Raw genomic sequence first — 20,079 nt, 5'->3', positions numbered from 1 at the left:
CATAGGCAATCACCTTTGATGAGTTCAGCTAAACTCTGCTTATCTTTTCTGTAAGTCATTAACTACTGTAGGAGCCTGTGTGAAGGTAATTGCCCAGCATTAACAGACGCCAAATACAGAACACACTGCAACGCGGTACAACTCTCAGGGCAAGCGGTTACTTGTATCTCTACAGTACAGATACAAAAAGTGGTCAACAGCAAACAGGAACACAACCACGAAAGGCAACAGCATCTGTACTGCCAGCAGACATCTATGCGGCGGTGGGAGAGAGGTTGAATATTATTGAGTGCTAACTACGGTCATGTCGCGTAACCCCGCGTTTGATTTCTGTACAAGTAGCACCATACTTTTAAGGGTCCAGCCCACTCGCAAACACTCAAGACTGTACATTAGCTGTCTAGGTAGGTGCAGTTTTTTAAGACTGTTAACAACTTGTGTTAAAACCGAATTTCGACTAACCAAACTCTCCTTTGGCAGTGCGTAATGGCTTTGGCACAACTTTACACTTGTCAGAACTTGGGTCGATGAGGTTCTTAAACAAAAGCTGTGTTTTGTCACATTATTGTGTAGGTAGCTAGCTGCTTGATAGATAATTCCTTGGCCATATTCTGAAGCAGCTTACGCATTGCGTTTTTTTAAAGATACAATCAGTAGTCCAGCATGATACATTATGTACTATAATACATACTGTATACATGTTATCACATATACCTCACCTCTCGTCCTGTACACGAGTAAATAATAATAACAATAATTGCACTAAGAGGTATTCTGCAGGCATTTTCTACTGCCCCCACTCGTCACGAGCACATGTTAAAATAGGCTTTTTGGCCGTAAGGTCACTAGTTTCAGAGATGCATTGACTAGAATGGTGGCACAACCATTTTGTTCCCCCCAAAACCTTAAGGCTTAACCCCTGTATATCTGCTTAAAGTGGTCACATTCGTTGCAGTAGCCTTGCTTCTCTTGGTTGGCATAGTGGTCACAGCCTTGGGTTTTACAGCGCTGCTTCGTCTTCTCCTTTGGCGCCCCTGCCCTCTCCCTGCGATTCTCCCTCTGCCCCCTGGTGTCCCGTGTGTGGCACTCCGGACACAGGTCCGTGCACCCGGGCGAGATGTTGCTGCAGCCACTCCGCCTGCACGTCGTCTGGGTATGGGTCTGCGTCTGGTTCTGTCTGGTTCTGTCTCTTGCTGGTTTAGCGGTTCGCTGCAGAGAGAGCAAAAAAGCCAATGAGGAACATTGTCATGTCACCGTGAGTCAGTATGGATCATTTGCGGCAGCAAATCCGTGTGAATGGCCAGGGGAGGGTCCACGAACCGTGACGAGGGGAGGGCTCGGCGGTCTGGCCGTAGCTAGGTTGAGCCTGGCGCTTTGCTCCTTCAAATAGCACTTGTTGCAGTAGCCCTCCAGCATTGCCTTGCCCATGGCACCGCAACCCGGGCCCCGACAGCGCGCTGCATTCTGGAAGCCTGCCTCCGACACGTGGTGACTCTGGACCGGAGCGGGGGGTTCAGGGGGAGGAGGGGTTGCCGCTGGTGGGGTGGCACGGAGAAATCAAATACAGCCTAACCACAAATAATGTCAGGGCTTTGTGAGATTCTAAACATGGAGCTTTTTGTCAGGTGTAAACGCTTGTTTCGTTTCAGTAACTACAATCATCAGTTAAGATCAAGACGAGATCATATCAATACTTTGGCCGGGAAATGATAAGAATGACCGTCAATAGGCGGCTGACTGAACTTACAGTGATTAGTCTGATAGTCGACATAGCAGATCGTGCAGAAGCCCAGCTTCTGTTGCGTCCCGTAGAACTGGCACCCAGACCTCTTACAGGGCCGACCCGGGGGCACCTGCCAGGTGACGCCTGATGTGTGGCCGTTGAGTGCCGAGGTGCCCGTCCGCTCGGCGTCCCTGGGCTGGGGCTGGGTCCACAATGACCCCGAGGAGGCTTCTATCCTGGCTGCCGTTGGAGGCTGGGCCTCCTCCCCTCTCTCCGTGGCAGTCCTCTGCAGGCACGGGGGGCACAGTCCGTTAAATATCCTGAACGCCTCCTGGTGGCACACGCCACACCTCTCCGTCTCTTGCTCCCGTCCGGTCCCCCACTGTGGCCAGCCGGGGTGGGTGGGAGGCGGAAGGCCCTGGGGGTTCCCTGCCGGGAGTCCCGAGGGTCCAGCGGTGGCTGTGGGGGCAGGCACATTCTGCCGGGCGTTGAAGCAACGTTCGCACAGCCCGTCGTGCTCCACGCTGAGGGTGAAAAGGCAGCCGGGCGTCTTGCACTTCATGGCGTGGGTCTCGCTGTACAGGCTGAGACTGGGCGCCGTGGGCGGCGCCGGGACGGAGCGCGGGCTGGACAACACCGCCCGGCAGCCGGGGGGGCTCGCCCGTACCCTGCCGCACTCCGGCTCGCAAGCCTGTCCGCCGCCTTTCGTCGGGGCGGCGTCCGTCCTCCCGTCGGGCTGACCCTGGCGTTTCTCAAAGCACTCGTGGCAGTGGGGCTGGGTGTCCACGGAGACGTAGAAGGTGCAGCGCGGCGTGGCGCAGCGAATCTCGATGAGCGACAGCTGGGACACGGAGAACGGGGGCGGCCTCTGGGGCTGCGACGCCCACAACTGGTCCTTGTCCTCCTGCCAGCGCTTGTACTCATGGTTGACGAGCTGCAGGTAGTCCTCCATCAGGTTCATGTCCTCAGGCAGGTTACCTTCGTCCAGCCTGGGACAGACAAGAGCAACACTCACAATCCCACCCGCTAGGCTAATCACATATAACTCTCATCAACTGTGACAACTAGTTCAAAGAGACCGCGACTTTGGCAGATTTTGCTCCGTCTAAACAGATTTTTTGCGCTTCTTATCATGAACTCTACGGTAGCCCTGCCCACCTGGCAGCGTTGATGATGCGCGTGGTGTCGTAGCCCAGTCCGATGACGGGGATCTCCATCAGCATCAGGTAGTCCTTCAGCAGCCGGTCCCTCTGCGCCTGCTCCTTCTCCATCAGGAAGTGCACCTTAAGCTCCTCGAAACCCACACGGCCCGGGTTGATGAGCGGCACCGCTCGAATCTCTGGGGGGACGCAGCAGATGACAACACGCGAATAAGAAAGGTGTCGGGAATCAACTTCAATGGGACACAGCGATGCTGTGCGACCAAAGCGGCACAAACAATAACAGGATGTGGTATGTAGGTTGCGTTCACTCTCAACACCGAAAGCACTACTAAACAGGATAACCTATAAGTGACTGTTCCGCTACACACCTGGGCCACTATCTTTGATAGTGATGAGGGGGGCAAAATGTTGGGAGTCATAGCCCAGCACTATGGGATACTTGTAGCACTCCCCTGGGGGCCAGTGTAGAGGCAGGTAGATGCCCCCCACGTTTAGGGGGGAGAATGAAGAGCCGGACTTCATGCTGCGAAGAACCTGGTCTGTTAGGATACAGCAACAGGTTAGTCACTGACCACCGCTGAGCAACAGGTTAGTTACTGAACACCGCTGAGCAACAGGTTAGTCACTGAACACCGCTGAGCAACAGGTTAGTCACTGAACACCGCTGAGCAACAGGTTAGTCACTGAACACCGCTGAGCAACAGGTTAGTCACTGAACACCGTAGAGCAGCAGGTTAGTCACTGAATACCACAGAGCACACTGGCTCATTGTATTGACAAAGTAGACAGGCCTACAGAAACCACCTACATCAGATTTGGGCCAAATGCATTTGTCAAAAACTTTTTCAAGTTTACCATGTAGAAAGGACCTAAAGACTGAAGGGCATTCTACAAAATTCCATGTATGTATTTAGTCCAGGCGTGACATGAACGTGTCAGGGTCTGCACCTGCTATGACGATGATGGGCCTGCGGAGAATGTTGGAGAGGACGAAGATGTGGATGTCCTCCAGAGAATCAAACTGCAGCCCGTTGCTACTGGATACAGGGGACGCCATCTTAATAATCTTTTCCCACTCCTCTTCCCAATTCTGATAAAAGACAAATAAAAGGCCTTTTTATTTTCATTATAAAACCAGTTCTAAGCAAAGGTGTTCTGAACATTCTAATGTTACTAACAGACCTGGGGTCAGGGACATACCGTCCTAACAAAAAAAACATCACACCTACAATAAGTTGTGTGTGTGTGTGTGTGTGTGTGGGGGGGGGGGGGGGGCCTCACCATGGTGCTGTAGCGCAGGCCTGTCTGGGTGAACTCCTGAGACTGCAGCAGCTCCGTCTGGAAACGGGCTCTGAAGTTGCCCGTGTCCGTTTCCTTCAGCACTCCATGCAGGGCCTTCCTCAGAACCAGGTCTGTGTCCTGAACCCCTAACATGTACTGAGAGGCGGCATGGAGAAGACAGTTCCCATCTCCTGCAACACAGACACACATACAGCAATGAAACAGGGGTAGATATGAGATATGGTATAGTATCCCCACTAGAACACCTCGGCCAGGGTAAGGAGGAGCTCATTTACTTTATTAACAACAAGCCTGCCATGCTTCAACAACGTGTGGACTGAGTTTATTATGTTGACGCATTTCAACTCGGTGGAGCTCTGTCTGATTCGGTTCCTCTACAGTTCCTTTACAAACAAGAATGTTTACTATGAATTTGTGTTTTTGTGAAATAAAATTGTCTATCGACACACCACAATACGTAAGGTTGCAAGCCATTAGCTGAAGAACTAGGCATCACAGACAAAAGCCTGTTTTGCTATTTTTAAAAGGTGTAAAAAGAGAAAGGGAATTTCCACAGCAGCTCGCGCATTGCTCTTTAGCTATCTGTTGTATATGTCTATCATTCATTGCTTTAAAGAGGAAACATTAATAAGCATTATAAAGTGCTATATTATAGTGATCCCATAAGGTCTTCATTGCTTCCCATTTGTTGTCTTGTTTCAGAAAATAAAGAGGAACTTTATAAAAGAGTACAGCTATACTGAAGTAATTAAAATGCAGGTAATATTAGCCTGGTGACTATTTATCTCAGCTAAATGTACTATTATTCTCATGTTATACATGGCTGAAGCATTAACAGGACAACTACACCAGCATGGAGTTTAAACACAAAATGTGCTGTTTTTCCCCCCAGACATGGTCAATTTGATAAGTTAAAACAACACCCACTGAGTAAGAGTACGAAGGAGAGGCATTCATTATTGCTGCAGATGGTGACAAGTTAAATGAGTACATCTAGAAAATAAGTTCTGTGTGTCTGTTATTATCCAAGTTTAACATTTTCAAAATCTATGATAAACTGTCAGATGATAAACCACTGGAATCTTATATTGACTTCCATTGCAAGGCAGCGGGTCTTTTTGTCATTGTGAAACATCAGTGAGCACACTGAGCCAGTGGGCCTACAGTAGCTTGTCTGAAATACCCTGCTTGCTACACTGAAGAAAGGAATTTCCCTGAGTGTGGTTCTCTGTGACTAAGTGCCGTGAGGCTGCCATTCAACCCTTTCTTCCCCTTGTCTGCTGCTCCAGAGACTTCAGAGCCATGAAATGTGGCACTGGCCCTGGACTTTCCAGAGGGGAGGAGCTTGGCTTGTCTGGAATGCTTTATTATTATGAGTTTTGCCAGCGCAACCCAAACAGAGGTATTTTTATTTTATTAAACGAGATGATATATTTAGATATATTATATAGACGATCCTTTCATGGACCTTTTAATATAATTGAACCACACATGCATATTTACTTGCTTATAACAGGAAGTTCTGAGTTCTCACTTCAAACTCCTTCAGTCTTCCTCTTTTGCCAGATGGATACTGATGTATACATGTCCCTGTTACGAACTTGTAATTCTCACACCTAACATGATTGTGATATAATGCATCATTATCATACATTTGTAATATGTTCATTACTAGCATAATTTTATAATATGTACACCACTGTTATAGCTACGTAATATTTGCTGTCCTGTCTGTAGATAGCTGCTGACAACTTAGGCATGACATAAGCAGGTATACATGACATATAGAAGGAATATGGAATTAAAAGGATCATGAAAGACAATGTTTTTCAAATTATATTCTTTCAAAAACATGAAGTATGAAGAGAGACAGCGTTCCACCAGTAAAGGGAACATTCCAACAAAGCAACAACAAACTTCCGCACAGCACCGATTACTTTGATCATGTTCCATCTTCATGTTGCATCATATTCTAGAAAAATGCTCAGAATCTTCCTATGTAGAAAAACAATCCTGTACCTGGGGCGTATTCAGTGATGTGAGCAGTCACACGTAGGAATGGAAGGGTTAGAATTGACTCAACTGACTATTTATAATGCTACATTACAAATGTGTGTGTTTTAACAATACAACTGCTGTTGTAAAAAGGGCTTAATAAATACATTTGATTGATTGATTGACCTGACTGTCCTGTAATATTGAACTCTCCTTAACAGTGTGAACAGACTACTACAGTTCTATACTTATTTGAAAATTCTAGATATAACCTGGGCAAATAACTAGCATTCATATTAGTTAGTAAGACAACATAGGTAAATTGAAGATTCCCTGAAAAAGTCAACACATGCATGCTAAATAAACAGTCTTTTCCAGATTAAACCATATTCATAATCAAAGTTCTGTTGGAGGATATTTTTAAGTTTAAGTAAATAATTGCATGAATTTTTTCCATTACATAATAGGAGGCAAAGTCTCAACTAAGGCTATTGTTTATTAACTTATTTTGAAGATGGTGGAAATAAACATGACTAATGTTGATTAAATGTTAAATTGGTCGATAACTGCTTGCTTGCTTTTTAATGTAGCATCCATTTTCTGTGCTTCAGAATTGTACTGATACTGATTTATTTTTTAGTATTCAATATCTTAGATATATGCAGAAATTCATCAGAATTGGCATATAGTACTTTGATTCATGTTTGCTTTAGCAGCATCTAAAAGGAAATTCTAATAAATACAAAATTATTTTAAGAAAGATGAAAAAAATTGTTAATCAATAATCTGCGTTAAATCCTGGAATGTCTTATTCCAATGAAACCTAAAATGTATTGAGTGTCCACATTGTTGTAACAGGTACATTTATATGACATAATTTTTACATATTTTCTAAAATGCATAAAACAACTAAATGCTAATAAATGCTAACACTGGTAAAACTTAAAAATGCTTGTGTTTGTGGATTCGATACCTTCAACTATTTAGAGCTTTGATACTACTATGCATTTTGATTTTTTTTTTTTCCAGATGAAAACAAAAAAGTGTTTTAATGCACTTTATACAATAAATAGTAAGCAATAACAGTGAAAAGATGGCTAGCTATTTACTAAGACTTACAGATTCACAGGTGCCATACTTGCAAAGATTAGTAAAAGTTAAACTTAGCACAAAGTATTACTAGCTAGTTACCTGATGGGAGCCACTAAAACATCACATAGTATCATGAGCAATGACTTCAACAAATTCTATTGGTTGATGCAGACTTCAAAACACACCAGCCATCCTTACTTTCAGTGCACGCATGGCCCCATAGACATGTGTTACCCAGTCTCTCACAAAGAATATATGTATTTAGTTTAACAATAATAACGCATCTTGCTTACTTTTTCTATTATGTCAAAGAAGATAAAAGATGTAGAAGATAAAATGAAGATAAAATGTCCTAAAAGCAGGATGTGATACTCTCACCATGCAAAGTTAGCAACAGAATGGCCATTCAGTCCTTGCCAAAACTTGGAATCGCATAGCAAAGAGACCCATGACACACCTTGGATACTATTTAGGAAATACCCATGTAATTCTCTCTATACTAGAATACCACCCGTAACTGTAGAAATCAGGCTCAAAGTGAACATAAACAAATGAGTAAACATTTTGGAGAGCAGACACTGGCTCTCGCTGACCTGCTCTCGCTTTTCCTAACAACGGGCTAGCCAAATGCAAATGTTTAACTCCAGTAAGTCAGAATACAGTGGTCCGTATTACAAAAGTCCTTTGCTGAAAATTGCTTTTTTGTCATTCACAGGAGAGAATACTGTACTTTGTCATTTCCCAGGTTGAGGCCTCGCTTGGCGTTCCGGTGACATCTAAAGTATGTGGAATTTCCACTATTTGTTAGGAAGGATATATGTATAATCTTAAGGGGTCTTTCTAAATTGGATTTACCAGAAAAAAACCTGACTTATTGCTATGATTTTACGGGAAATATTGCAGTTTCAAAATCAAGGGAAAAACCAATAGCCTATGATTCATTAATCGAAAACGGTTACAATTTTAGGACAGCATGAAACATTGCAGAACTACAATATATTTCTTCACCAGGTGACAAGAAATTACGCTAAATAGGACAAAAGAGCCAAACATGGCTAATCTCTGGCAATGTCTCCTTGTGACCTCAACATTCTGTCTTCGCAATGATTGAATAGAATTGCAGATTTGCGTTAACACATAAGTCAAGACAGGTGGGGAGAGTCTGCTGTATGATTTCTGAATGGAGGTACAACTCACTCAGAAAGGGTATACCACAGCCACTGCAACATATGAATCTAACCAGACAAAAACTGAGCATGGTGGAGTAGAAAGGTGTCAACCATCAGTCAGTGTACATGGTTTTCAGAACAACAGAGGGGAAATGATCCATATGACACCACTACATTTCTGCTTTGGGCCCTCCCGCATATTAATCCTAGACATAAACATGTACTGTAGATGTGCAGAGTCATGTTGGCTACCAGTTAGAGTGAGACCTGCTAAGTGTCATTCAAAAAGTGAAACCAATCTCACCATTGTCATTTACTGTAATGTGTGGGTCCAATATGAGTAATTCTTAATTCCCGGGGTCTTTCAAAATCTTTAGACAAATTAACCCTCCAACTAAAACTGTCCACAAGTGAAACAGAAACCCGAGCCAAAGTAATACATTACCATTGGTTCTCAGTGGTACCATCTTCTTGACCTCACGGCACCAGTTGAGCTTCTTCTCCTGCTCTAAGGAGCTCTGCATGGCCCTGTCCAAGATGGCCGCCTGGATGACCTGCTGGAAGGCCTGGGGGAACTGGCTCATGCGGATCATCTCCAGGGTGTAGCGGTGCATGCCCCGCAGGTGGTGCATCAGGCCACCGCTGGTTGCAGGCTTCACCACATCATTGGGGACCCGCTCCCGGATCTTAACCGCTTTCAGCAGGTTACTTACAAAGAGGAACTTGGGCAGAAAATTCTGTCCCTGGGACATGGTGTTCACCAGACGTAACGAGTACCAATGCAGAACTGAAGAGGGAAATAGATAGCGGTTAGTCGGTTATTGGCGGCACATGGTTGTGATCACTGGACTATAAAAGCCACTTCTAAAACTAGACCGAGCGGTGGTAATCAAGAAAGACAAACAAAAGGGCTTTTGTGTTCTTTTCCCGAGTTAGAATTTCCCCACAATGTCTGCCACCCCAATGGGACTGAGGCACATGATGCCTTATACAAACTGATGGTAATTTCCAGACCCAAACCCAAAGGACAGTTCTAGGCAGTGGCTAGTAGAAGCCATAAGGCCAACTTACACCCACCACCACAGACTGAAAAGTTACAATTCTCTAATACTGACAATGATGCATATGGGCTGCACAGGATGGAATTATAAGGAAAAACCCCACCAGAGTTCTTAATTTAGTCAAGATGGAGGACCCTTGAAACAGGAACATTAAAGTAATGTGTTTTAACCACAAGAAAACCCCATTACTCATCAACTAACAGTCCTCCCCCATTGGTGGAACAGTTACATACCTGTCTTATAACATTACAATGTTACGATTTTAAAAGGAGGTAGCTACTGTGATGGAAAAAAGATGGGGCACTGACTTGATATAGGCACCACATATAGTAAAAGTAAAACAATTCAAGCGTCCTTCCTCAATTAAAATATGCCCTACCTTGAAGGCGCATATATCATTGTATATACCGCCCCCCTAAACATCCAATTGATAAGGAGACTGTCGCTTTTCCGATATTGGCAGACTTTGGGCAGACATTGAAGCAATAGCACAATGGTGAGCGCTGCGGTTTACACAAAACACAATAAGGAGTCTGCTGACGTTCAGATTACGTAATTCCTCTAATGAAACGGTTTACACATTTTAACACTGCAGTGCGAGTATTGTCATGAAGAGTTACAAAATGTAACATTCATTATTTATTTCGCTGGAAAATGTTTGTAATTGCTTGAGGGTGACGTCTTCGTATACAATGGCTGTCAAAACCATGGCGCCCACCGACGTGCGCAATCCCTACCTCCGTATCCTCACAAACAACATTGTAACGAACAAGACCTCTCCATGCAAAACAGAAAGATTTTAAATGCTAAAAAGAAAGGGAGTTAAAATCATCAGGAGATAATTAGGAGATAAGTATGAATCTTACCTGTGCAATATGTCGGTAGTACGACTACCAACAAAGCCCTAAGGATGCTCAGGGTACTCCTCTGCCACTTCAATCAGGGGAACCGCAGCTGTCCACGGCGCCATTCAGCCTAGTTCACAATCAATCCTATGTTGATGTGTTCACTGTATAGCTAGGTTGTCAAAGATAGATCACATAATTGAGTTAATGTAACGTCGGGCAAGGGGATTTCCAGCAGGGACTTTCCGTTTCCACATATCTCTCACAACCTTCAGACGCAGCTACATCTCTCAAACCCCCCCCCTATGGGTGTCTGAGGGAAGCGCCATTCGGCCGGGTTGTGCTGGAAGTGACGAATTACCCAAAGAAAAGCAAGTGCACAAATGAGGAGCGTCAGTGAGCACAAAGAGAGAGCGTCATTTTTATGACCCTTATGAGAGCTAGCCTTGGAATAAATCAGAACATTGGAATGAGATAGGAAACGAAACTGACTTTAACCCTGACTCAGATTAGTGCATACAATGTAGGCTTACAGATACTCTAGTCATAATATGGAAAACACGTATTTCCACATTCCAATGCTTGGCAATGAATGGAATAACATAGATTAGCATATTGAAAATATACTTAATTGACAATTTGTTAAGAATGGCCACTTGGTGCCTCATAAATCCATCTAAATATTTTTTGTTACATAAATAGCAATATATTCACAAATACACACATACAGTACCAGCCAAACTTCAAAACTATGAAATAACACATATGGAATCAAGTAGTAACCAAAAGGTGTTAAACAAATAGCCACCCTTTGCCTTGATGACAGCTTCATACACTGTCTGCATTCTCTTAACTAGCTACACAATGTAGTCATTTGGAATGCTTTTCCAACAGTCTTCAAGGAGTTCCCACATATGCTGAGCACTTGTTGCTTTTCCTTCACTCTGTGGTCCAACTCATCCCAAACCATCTCAACTATGTTTGGGACAGGGGACTATGTTGGTTGCTTTTCCTTCACTCTGTGGTCCAACTCATTCCAAACCATCTCAACTGGGTTTTGGACAGGGGAATGTTGAGGCCAGGTCATCTGATGCAGCATCATCACTCTCCGTGGCCAAACAGCCCTTACACAGCCCGGAGGTGGGTTTTCTGCCACTGTCCTGTTGAAAAACAAATAACAGTCCCATTAAGTGCAGACCCAGATGAGTTGGCGTATCCCTGCAGAATGCTGTGGTAACCATGCTGGTTGAGTCTGCCTTGAATTCTGGAGTCTTCTAGAAGCTACCAGCTGTTTCCAAAAGGCCTGAATGATGGACAGTAGATGTATATATCAACAACATATAAACATGAAAACAATAAATTATAATTTTATTATAACAATGATAAAAAATAGTTAGAGATAAATAAGCAATGACCACATAACAAAAGTACATATGTACATCAGAGAATGGAAGACATTTGATTAAATTATCATTTCATTTAACAATTATCTGGTATAATTACATACCGATGTGAGAATATAATTATATTTATATCATTATAGTTGTGACATTGATAAAGCCTAGTCCTCAAAATGATAGGTTCTATCTGGCTTCCGCTGTCCAATAACTCTTTTGGGTGAAGTAAAGGCCAAAAGATCACCATGATTATGAAAGGAGAGTAAACAATAATTTGTAAACTGTATTTTGTGTTAGCTATAGGAATTGCTGTTTAGGTACACATACTGCATTGACAGTATACTGACACCTTTAGGGTGTGCATGTCAGTGATTTGCAAATGAAAACGAATTTACTGATCCATCTGAAATACAGTTCATTTAGTGACAGGTTTGACCACAATTCATTTGAGTTCATCAAACGCATTAAAGGGTATATTTAGGGGGGTCTGGGTATACTCCCCTAAACATATTTTCTTAATGTATTTTGAGAGTAGCAACGGGTGTAAAATCTATCCAAATAAAGTAATATTTGGTGAAGGTTGGCTAAAAGTACACCTGTCTCATGGTTTGTGTTAGACACTGATATAATGACTTCAATTCTAGCCAAGTAAAGAAATGAAAGTCCACTCCGTCCAACACCTGCAAAAGGCACAAAAATTTCCAAAATACCAAAATACTTTTGTCAACAAAAGCCTATACTGTGGATATAAAAACTCTACACACCCCTGTTAAAATGCCAGGTTCTTGTGGTGTAAAAGAATGAGACAAAGATAAATCATGTCAAAACTTTTTCATCATGTCAAAACTTGGACTTTCCAGCACGACAATGACACTAAGCACATGGCCAAGATGACCCTCCAGTGGTTACAGCAAAAAAGGTGAAGGTTCTGGAATGGCCATCAGTCTTCTGACCTTAATATCATTGAACCACTGTGAGATCTCAAACTTGTGGTTCATGCAAGACGGCCAAAGACTTTGCATGACCTGGAGGCATTTTGCCAAGACGAATGGGCAGCTATACTACCTGCATAAATTTGGGGCCTCATAGACAACTATTACAAAAGACTGCACAATATCATTGATGCTAAAGGACGCAATACATAGTATTAATAACTAAGGGCATGCAGATTTTTTGAGCACAACTGTATTTGTTCTTAATGCTAGGCTACCTCCACTAATCATGCAATTGAATCATCAAATGAAGTCACCTCAATGCCAAGTACAAATTCATAGATTTTATTTAGATTTTTGCAGTGCCCTCCACAGTTATAAGTGAAGCATTTTCTTCATATTTTGGCCCTATACTTCATAGTTTTTTTAATGTATTTTTTTGGTATTACTATGAGTTTAAATAATGTCCCCCATTGAAAATGTCAGTTTGTTTATACAGTGGGGAGAACAAGTATTTCGTATACAGCCGATTTTGCAGGTTTTCCTACTTACAAAGCATGTAGAGGTCTGTAATTTTTATCATAGGTACAATTCAACTGTGAGAGATGAAATCTAAAACAAAAATCCTGAAAATCACATTGTATGATTTTTAAATAATTAATTTGCATTTTATTGCATGACATAAGTATTTGATCACCTACCAACCAGTAAGAATTCCAGCTCTCACAGACCTGTTCGTTTTTCTTTAAGAAGCCCTCCTGTTCTCCACTCATTAGCTGTATTAACTGCACCTGTTTGAACTCGTTACCTGTATAAAAGACACCTGTCCACACACTCAATCAAACAGACTCCAACCTCTCCACAATGGCCAAGACCAGAGAGCTGTGTAAGGACCTCAGGGATAAAATTGTAGACCTGCACAAGGCTGGGATGGGCTACAGGTCAATAGGCAAGCAGCTTGGTGAGAAGGCAACAACTGTTGGCACAATTATTAGAAAATGGAAGAAGTTCAAGATGACGGTCAATCTCCCTCGGTCTGGGGCTCCATTCAAGATCTCACCTCGTGGGGCTTCAATGATCATGAGGAAGGTGAGGGATCAGCCCAGAACTACACAGCAGTACCTGGTCAATGACCTGAAGAGAGCTGGGACCACAGTCTCAAAGAAAACCATTAGTAACACACTACGCCGTCATGGATTAAAATCCTGCAGCGCACACAAGGTTCCCCTGCTCAAGCCAGCGCATGTCCAGGCGTGTCTGAAGTTTGCCAATGACCATCTGGATGATCCAGAGGAGGAATGGGAGAAGGTCATGTGGTCTGATGAGACAAAAATAGAGCTTTTTGGTCTAAACTCCACTCCGTGTTTGGAGGAAGAAGAAGGATGAGTACAACCCCAAGAACACCATCCCAACCGTGAAGCATGGAGGTAGAAACATCATTCTTTGGGGATGCTTTTCTGCAAAGGGGACAGGACAACTGTACCGTATTTAGGGGAGGATGGATGGGGCCATGTATCGCGAGATCTTGAAGCATTGAAGATGGGATTTGGCTGGGTCTTCCAGCATGACAACGACCCGAAACACACAGCCAGGGCAACTAAGGAGTGGCTCCATAAGATGCATCTCAAGGTCCTGGAGTGGCCTAGCCAGTCTCCAGACCTGATCCCAATAGAAAATCTTTGGAGGGAGCTGAAAGTCCATATTGCCCAGTGACAGTCTGTATGGAGGAGTGGGCCAAGATCCCTGCTGCAGTGTGTGCAAACCTGGTCAAGAACTACAGGAAACGTATCATCATTGTAATTGCAAACAATGGTTTCAAAACAGATTGAGTAATTAGCCTATTCATCTCGGAATTAGGTCATTAAAAAATGTGATTATAATATAATTATAATAACAATAAACATTTAACAAACGGATCTCACTTCCTCTGAACAAAATAAGTTGAAATATGTTAACTTCAAACCCAAACAAACATAAATCTGTGAAACACGCACAGTTTTGCAACTGTGTTATCTTGAAATTGAAGATATCGGCATATCAAACAGCTATTTTGAAAAACATCTTGTACAGTGTAATCATTTGATCAAGTCATCAATGAAGTGTCTACTGGAAAGTTGTAGCTAGCTTTCTTGCCTTCCGGGAAAGGGAAAAAAAGACTGATCACTTTTAATATTATAATGACGTCTGGTCTGTCGTGCAAGTTGAATTTCACGAATTGCAACTTGTCTAAACAATTTCCATTCATTTTCCATACATTTTTTAAATCAAAAAATAAATAAATCCTCCATACATTTAAAAAAAAATGGTAGTGGGCTAGCTGAAAGGGTATATTGATTAACAAAATGTACCATTGCTTTACATTTTGAACATGAGAGGATTTACTTCTCGGACCATTAGGAACAGACGATAATGGGGGTGGCCGATGGTAGGGTGACCTTAGCTACTATTTACAGAAGAGAGGGCGCTTCAAATGAGCGAGTTACGTTCAAAGCATCACACTTTTCCGAACATGCTGCCAAGTAAACACGATTCTATACCATTTCTATACAGTTTGTAATAAGTTTTAGATGCAATGGAACGTGTGACGAAAAAAAGAAATCACTGAGAAAATATATTGACTAATATACTGATTTATTTAGCGGGGGCTAATTAATATTTTAAATATTAAAAACTAAAATAGGCCTAGTAACGTCCCTGGGTATATGTAATTGCACACAACCTACTATAGTTGCTCTCAAAAGTAGTCACCCACTTGGACTTTTCCACATTTCATTGTGTTACAACATGAAATCAAAATGGATTTAATTAGCAGTGTTTGTCACTAGGGGTGAAGATTCCCTTTTCAGTATGACACAAAGCACACAGCCAACAGTGGAGTAGTTTTAGGTTTTTAGGTTTGTTTTCAAAGGCCGGACCTCAATCGAATTCAGAATATGCAGAGAGAGTTGAAAATTGCCAACCTGACTATGGTTGAGGAATTTTGCCAAGGAGAAAGTGTGTACAAATCTAGTGGAGACTTATCCAAATAAACTCATTGTTGTAATTACTGCCAAAGGTGCCTCCACCAAATATTGACTAAATAACTTACATAATACATAATGTTTTACTTTTTTGTTGTAGTTAATCTAGAACAGTTTCTAGATTTTATTTTTCACTTTGACATTTTGTGTTAATCATTGGCAAAAAAATTGCATGTTTTGTAACTCTGTCTGATTTCGCAGCAACTATAAAGGAAGTCTGAAGCATGCAACCAATCATTAAACAGATACATTTCAATGTTTAAGTGTCCATAATAATCTTTGAATTGCCTTATATCGCCAAAAGTGGACACCCGCTTGTCTAACATTTCCTTACAAAATCATAGGCATTAATACAGAGTTAGAATCCTCATTTGCTGCTATAACAGCCTCCACTTTTCAAGAGGTTGGGACATTGCTACTGGGATTTTCTTCCAATCAGCCATAAGAGCATTAGTGGGTTTGGGCGCTAGCGTAGGGTGATTAGGTGCACAGTTGTCATTCAGCTTCATCCAATAAGTGTTTGATGGGGTTGAGGTATGAGCTCTCTGTAAGCCAGTGAAGTTCTTCCACAGCGATCTAAAAAAAAAACATTTCTGAATGGGCCTCACTATGTATACATGGGCATTGTCATGTTGAAAGAGGAAAGGGCCTTCCCCAAACTGTTGCCACAAAGTTGAAAGAACAGAATTGTCTACAACAGCACTGTCTGCTGTAGGAACTAAGTGGGCTAGTTAAACCATAAAAAAAAACACTGCATGTGTTATATTACTGGTGTAAACTTTTACACACATCATTTTCTTTTATACACTTTGATGGTTGAGACTCCATGACTTCCAGTAAGACCAGTAATCAGCAGGACATGTTAATGTCCTAGAGAAACTTCACCTGAAAAAAGTGGGTTTTTTTCATTATTATTATAGCTCTTATACAGGTCGCAACTGCAAAAGAGAACTAGGTAAACATTTTATTCACCATGAAAATAAAGGTCAAATAATAAAATGGCTAGTGACAAATGTTTTTGTTTTCTTTGCCTCAACATTCCAGGACTGTGGATTACACATTACAAAATGAATGCTGGGTTAAATTACATACTGTACGCATTATTGTATAGGAATTTCCATCCATATCAGATGTACCATTTAGAAATTTCAACAAAGATCCCCACTGGTACATAGCCCCCCAATTTTATGACCACGAACAAGGCCACATTTACAATGTTTGCATAGTCAATGCATAGTCAATTGTAAGGAGATGTTAGACAAGCGGGTTTATTATGGACACTTGAATTGTCATTGTGTTGTCATTGTGTTGTCTTGACCGTAGGTTTATTTTTTATTTGGAGTCTGTATCGTTGAAATCACAAGGACAAAAGGTTTCAAGTATTAATGACAGATCAGGAACACTCTAGGAGGCAGAAGTGGATCTGTCAGCCATTACCATCCACAGAATAATTTACCAGCTAAACAACAGAGGAAAAAAACACTTGTTAGCCTCAAAAACAGATCAGAGTTCTGGGGAAAAAAGGTATTGTGAATAAATGAGACAATGATTAACATGTACCAGATGGATGGCAAAAGGAAAGTGTGGAGAAAAACGAAAACGGGCGTAACACCTCATGTGAAATATAATTTGTGGAGTGTTATGTTTTGGGCATGCATGGCTGCTACAATAAGTGACTCATTGTCTTCATTGATGACATGGTTGCTAACGTTAGCAGCAGGATAATTTTTTAATTGTAATGAAACATTTTGTCTACTCAGATACAACCTCTTGTTTTTAAACTCAATGGAAGGCACTTCTTCTTGCAGAAGGGCAATACTTTTCAATATAATGTCTAGAGCGGCCGGCAAATGTGTGGCGAGCTGGCATTTGCCCAAGTACTTTTCAAAGTGCCGCCCCACCACTTTCAACGCAGCGGAGTATCGAGGGCATTCAATGTATCTAATATTATAAATTATAAATGTAAAATTTTTCGCTACGAAAATATTTCTTGCAATTGAACAAGTTGACAATACACTTCTCCAAATGTCTGCCCGTTTATTCTGTTGAATATAACGCACTACCCCAAACGCTGACTGCAACAGGTGAATGCACCTGTCAGTCACAGTGATCTCCTAGCTACAGCCAACTTGGCCCCGGAGGCTAAGCGTCGACCCTGCCTCTCAACAAATCATTGCTTAGTAACGCAGGTAATCGTTAGAATCGAGTCATTGCAGATGGTTATTGGCTACGTTTTTTCCCCACGCTCCCCTATCAACTGCTTCCTTGCCAGATGAAAACGCGAAGTCTGATGAGATTTTATTAGTACAAAAACAAGGTATGTCCAACTCCCTTAACTTGTCCCCATCACAATAGAATGATCAAATCCATAACTGACAAAACTGCTATTGTTACATATAGTAGCCGGCCCTTACATTACATTATTAACTAGCTAGCTAAGTATTATTTTAAGCTCACTGATTACTGTACATGTTTGCCACGGGAAAAATACGAGTACAGATAACGATCTGCTGCTGCTACCCAAGGCAAAGGAAAGTCAGTTTGTAAAATTGAGACTGGCGACGTGGGGTTGTTACGTTGACATTTGTAAAACCTTTCAAAACATAGCTAGCTAAAGATTCCAGTCGTCTACACAGAAAATATAAATACATTTGTCTAAAAACACAACAGACTGATGACGACTAATGCACTAGGATAATTAGCTAATTAATTCTAGCGCCAACAAAACTGTCTTTCGCAGACAGCCACCTAGCGATACAGTAGGAAAGAGTAAGAGTGCAATATGATTCAATATAATCTCATGTATGTAATAGGAATATAATTTTATAAACACCTTTTTTAAGTCAGCTGTTGATCAATTTAATGATTGTATATACAACATTTTGTACGTATCTATAATTGGTACATGCCTTGTCCACCTGGATAAGTGTCTACTGAGTTACTCAAATGTATGTGAATGAATACAATTATCTTTCGTCAACTAAGCATAAGTAGAAAACAAGTTAACCTCACAAGTTGAGGAAAATGGTCTGGTCCCCGAGAAATGCCCCGATGTCCCAAATTCTGCCCCATCACTTTTGGACTTGTGGGGCCAGCTCTGGTAATGTCTAGGAGCCTACCGGCAAATCACGATAATTGTAGTGTATCCTATCAAATAAATTATACTGCTTCGATATTACGTTTTTTTTGTTGTTGTTGAAACTGCTGAAAACGTGTCAGCTTTAATGGGATTGTAGTATTGATAGTTTCAGATACATTGTCTCGAATCAAAATTTTGCATTTAGATTTCAAGTAAAGTAACAACTCAGAAATAGTTTCTTACTACTCACATAGACTTGTGAAACCCCAAACACAGGTCGGGTATTTCGAGCATTGTTTCACCTCTAGGTTTAAAATGTCAGGGTTTTTGAAGTCGTGATGTCTAAGAAGCAGTGCCATCTATTGGATGTACAAACAAATATATAGTTGTTTTTTTTACATGTGCCTTTAGCAAAAGTTACACAAGGGGGCAGAATTGGTCCATGGCAAGATCGTCAGAATAAAGATGCACACACGAAACATGATCTTAACTCAGCAATGGTTTATGGATGCCATTAAACTGTCAAGCACAGATCATACTAAAATACCTTACTTAAGAATTTCAAACTTAACCAGTTTCCTCAGCATTAAGTGCATTAAGCACATGTAGCTGCTTAACAAGTACAGTCTTACTTTTAGGGTTGGTTACATGCTGTTCATCAGTCAATGGCTTATTAATGGCAAGATATGGAAGAAAAAATATTGGTATAATATATAATATAAAGGGTGTGATCAATAAACATTTCATGGTGGAGAATAGGTCAACAGGACAAAATGCTAATTTCTGCTGGCTTAATTTTACCTTTGTTGAATTTAATATTTAACCAAACTCAAACTTTCGTGTGATGCATTCTTAAAAGGATGCTGGTGATGGTCAGACAGACTTGTGAGTAACCACAGTCATACACAGCAAGGCCTTTATCAGTCTCTGCTGAACCTAGCCAGGGAAAAGAAACGCTTTGACTGGCCTGAGACTAGATGTGGCAGTTCTAAACTAACAGTCCTATTTTTATGATAAATAAAACATACAGGTTGGGTTATAATGCCTTTTGAACCTGTACCTGAGGGAATAGAACAAAAGTTAAAAGCAAGATACATTTCAGGGCAAATCACGGCCGCAACATTGGCCTGACTATCATCTTGAGTCCAAAAGGAGGTGGGCAGATTGGTCCCTCACTTTTCACAAAAACACAAAGGCGGTGTCTTTTATGAAAGCTGAGGAAGTCAATAAAAATCCGCCTCTGATCTCCTTACCGCCAGTTTACCACTAAAACATTTTTATAATCAGCCTTTATTGTTCAT

General features: G+C 41.6%; 2 protein-coding genes across 2 annotated transcripts in view; one reads left to right on the top strand and one right to left on the bottom strand.

Moving 5' to 3' along the window:
• Positions 1-633: 633 nt before the first annotated feature.
• tnfaip3 (tumor necrosis factor, alpha-induced protein 3) lies at positions 634-10,667 on the bottom strand. The gene is made up of 9 exons (XM_020046930.3): positions 10,372-10,667; positions 8,890-9,231; positions 4,168-4,358; positions 3,835-3,976; positions 3,255-3,425; positions 2,882-3,062; positions 1,748-2,712; positions 1,321-1,535; positions 634-1,209 (listed from the first exon to the last, which is right to left on the bottom strand). The coding sequence occupies exons 2-9, from the start codon at positions 9,194-9,196 to the stop codon at positions 913-915; spliced, it is 2,469 nt and encodes an 822-aa protein (XP_019902489.2). The 5' UTR covers positions 9,197-9,231; positions 10,372-10,667; the 3' UTR covers positions 634-912.
• A 7,251-nt stretch (positions 10,668-17,918) lies between these two features.
• olig3 (oligodendrocyte transcription factor 3) overlaps positions 17,919-20,079 on the top strand; it is a 33,424-nt gene continuing 31,263 nt past the window's right edge. The window contains exon 1 of the mRNA XM_020046334.1: positions 17,919-18,016. The gene's annotated coding sequence lies outside the window, so the exon portion shown is untranslated. The remainder of the gene's footprint in view (positions 18,017-20,079) is intronic.

The sequence above is a fragment of the Esox lucius genome, chromosome 5 (assembly GCF_011004845.1).
Source record: "Esox lucius isolate fEsoLuc1 chromosome 5, fEsoLuc1.pri, whole genome shotgun sequence".
NCBI classification, from domain to species: Eukaryota; Metazoa; Chordata; class Actinopteri; order Esociformes; family Esocidae; genus Esox; species Esox lucius.
The sequence above is the reverse complement of the archived record's forward strand: the minus strand, read 5'-3'. Positions and strand labels throughout refer to the sequence as shown.

Bases quoted from the DNA above. Each gene is read 5' to 3' on its own strand.
- tnfaip3 (XM_020046930.3), bottom strand. From the start codon at position 9,196: ATGTCCCAGGGACAGAATTTTCTGCCCAAGTTCCTCTTTGTAAGTAAC. The intron at 1,536-1,747 runs GTAAGTTCAGTC...CCACCCCACCAG, and splicing joins CGACTATCAGACTAATCACT to CGGCAACCCCTCCTCCCCCT. The intron at 1,210-1,320 runs GTTCGTGGACCC...CTCTCTCTGCAG, and splicing joins CGAGCCCTCCCCTCGTCACG to CGAACCGCTAAACCAGCAAG.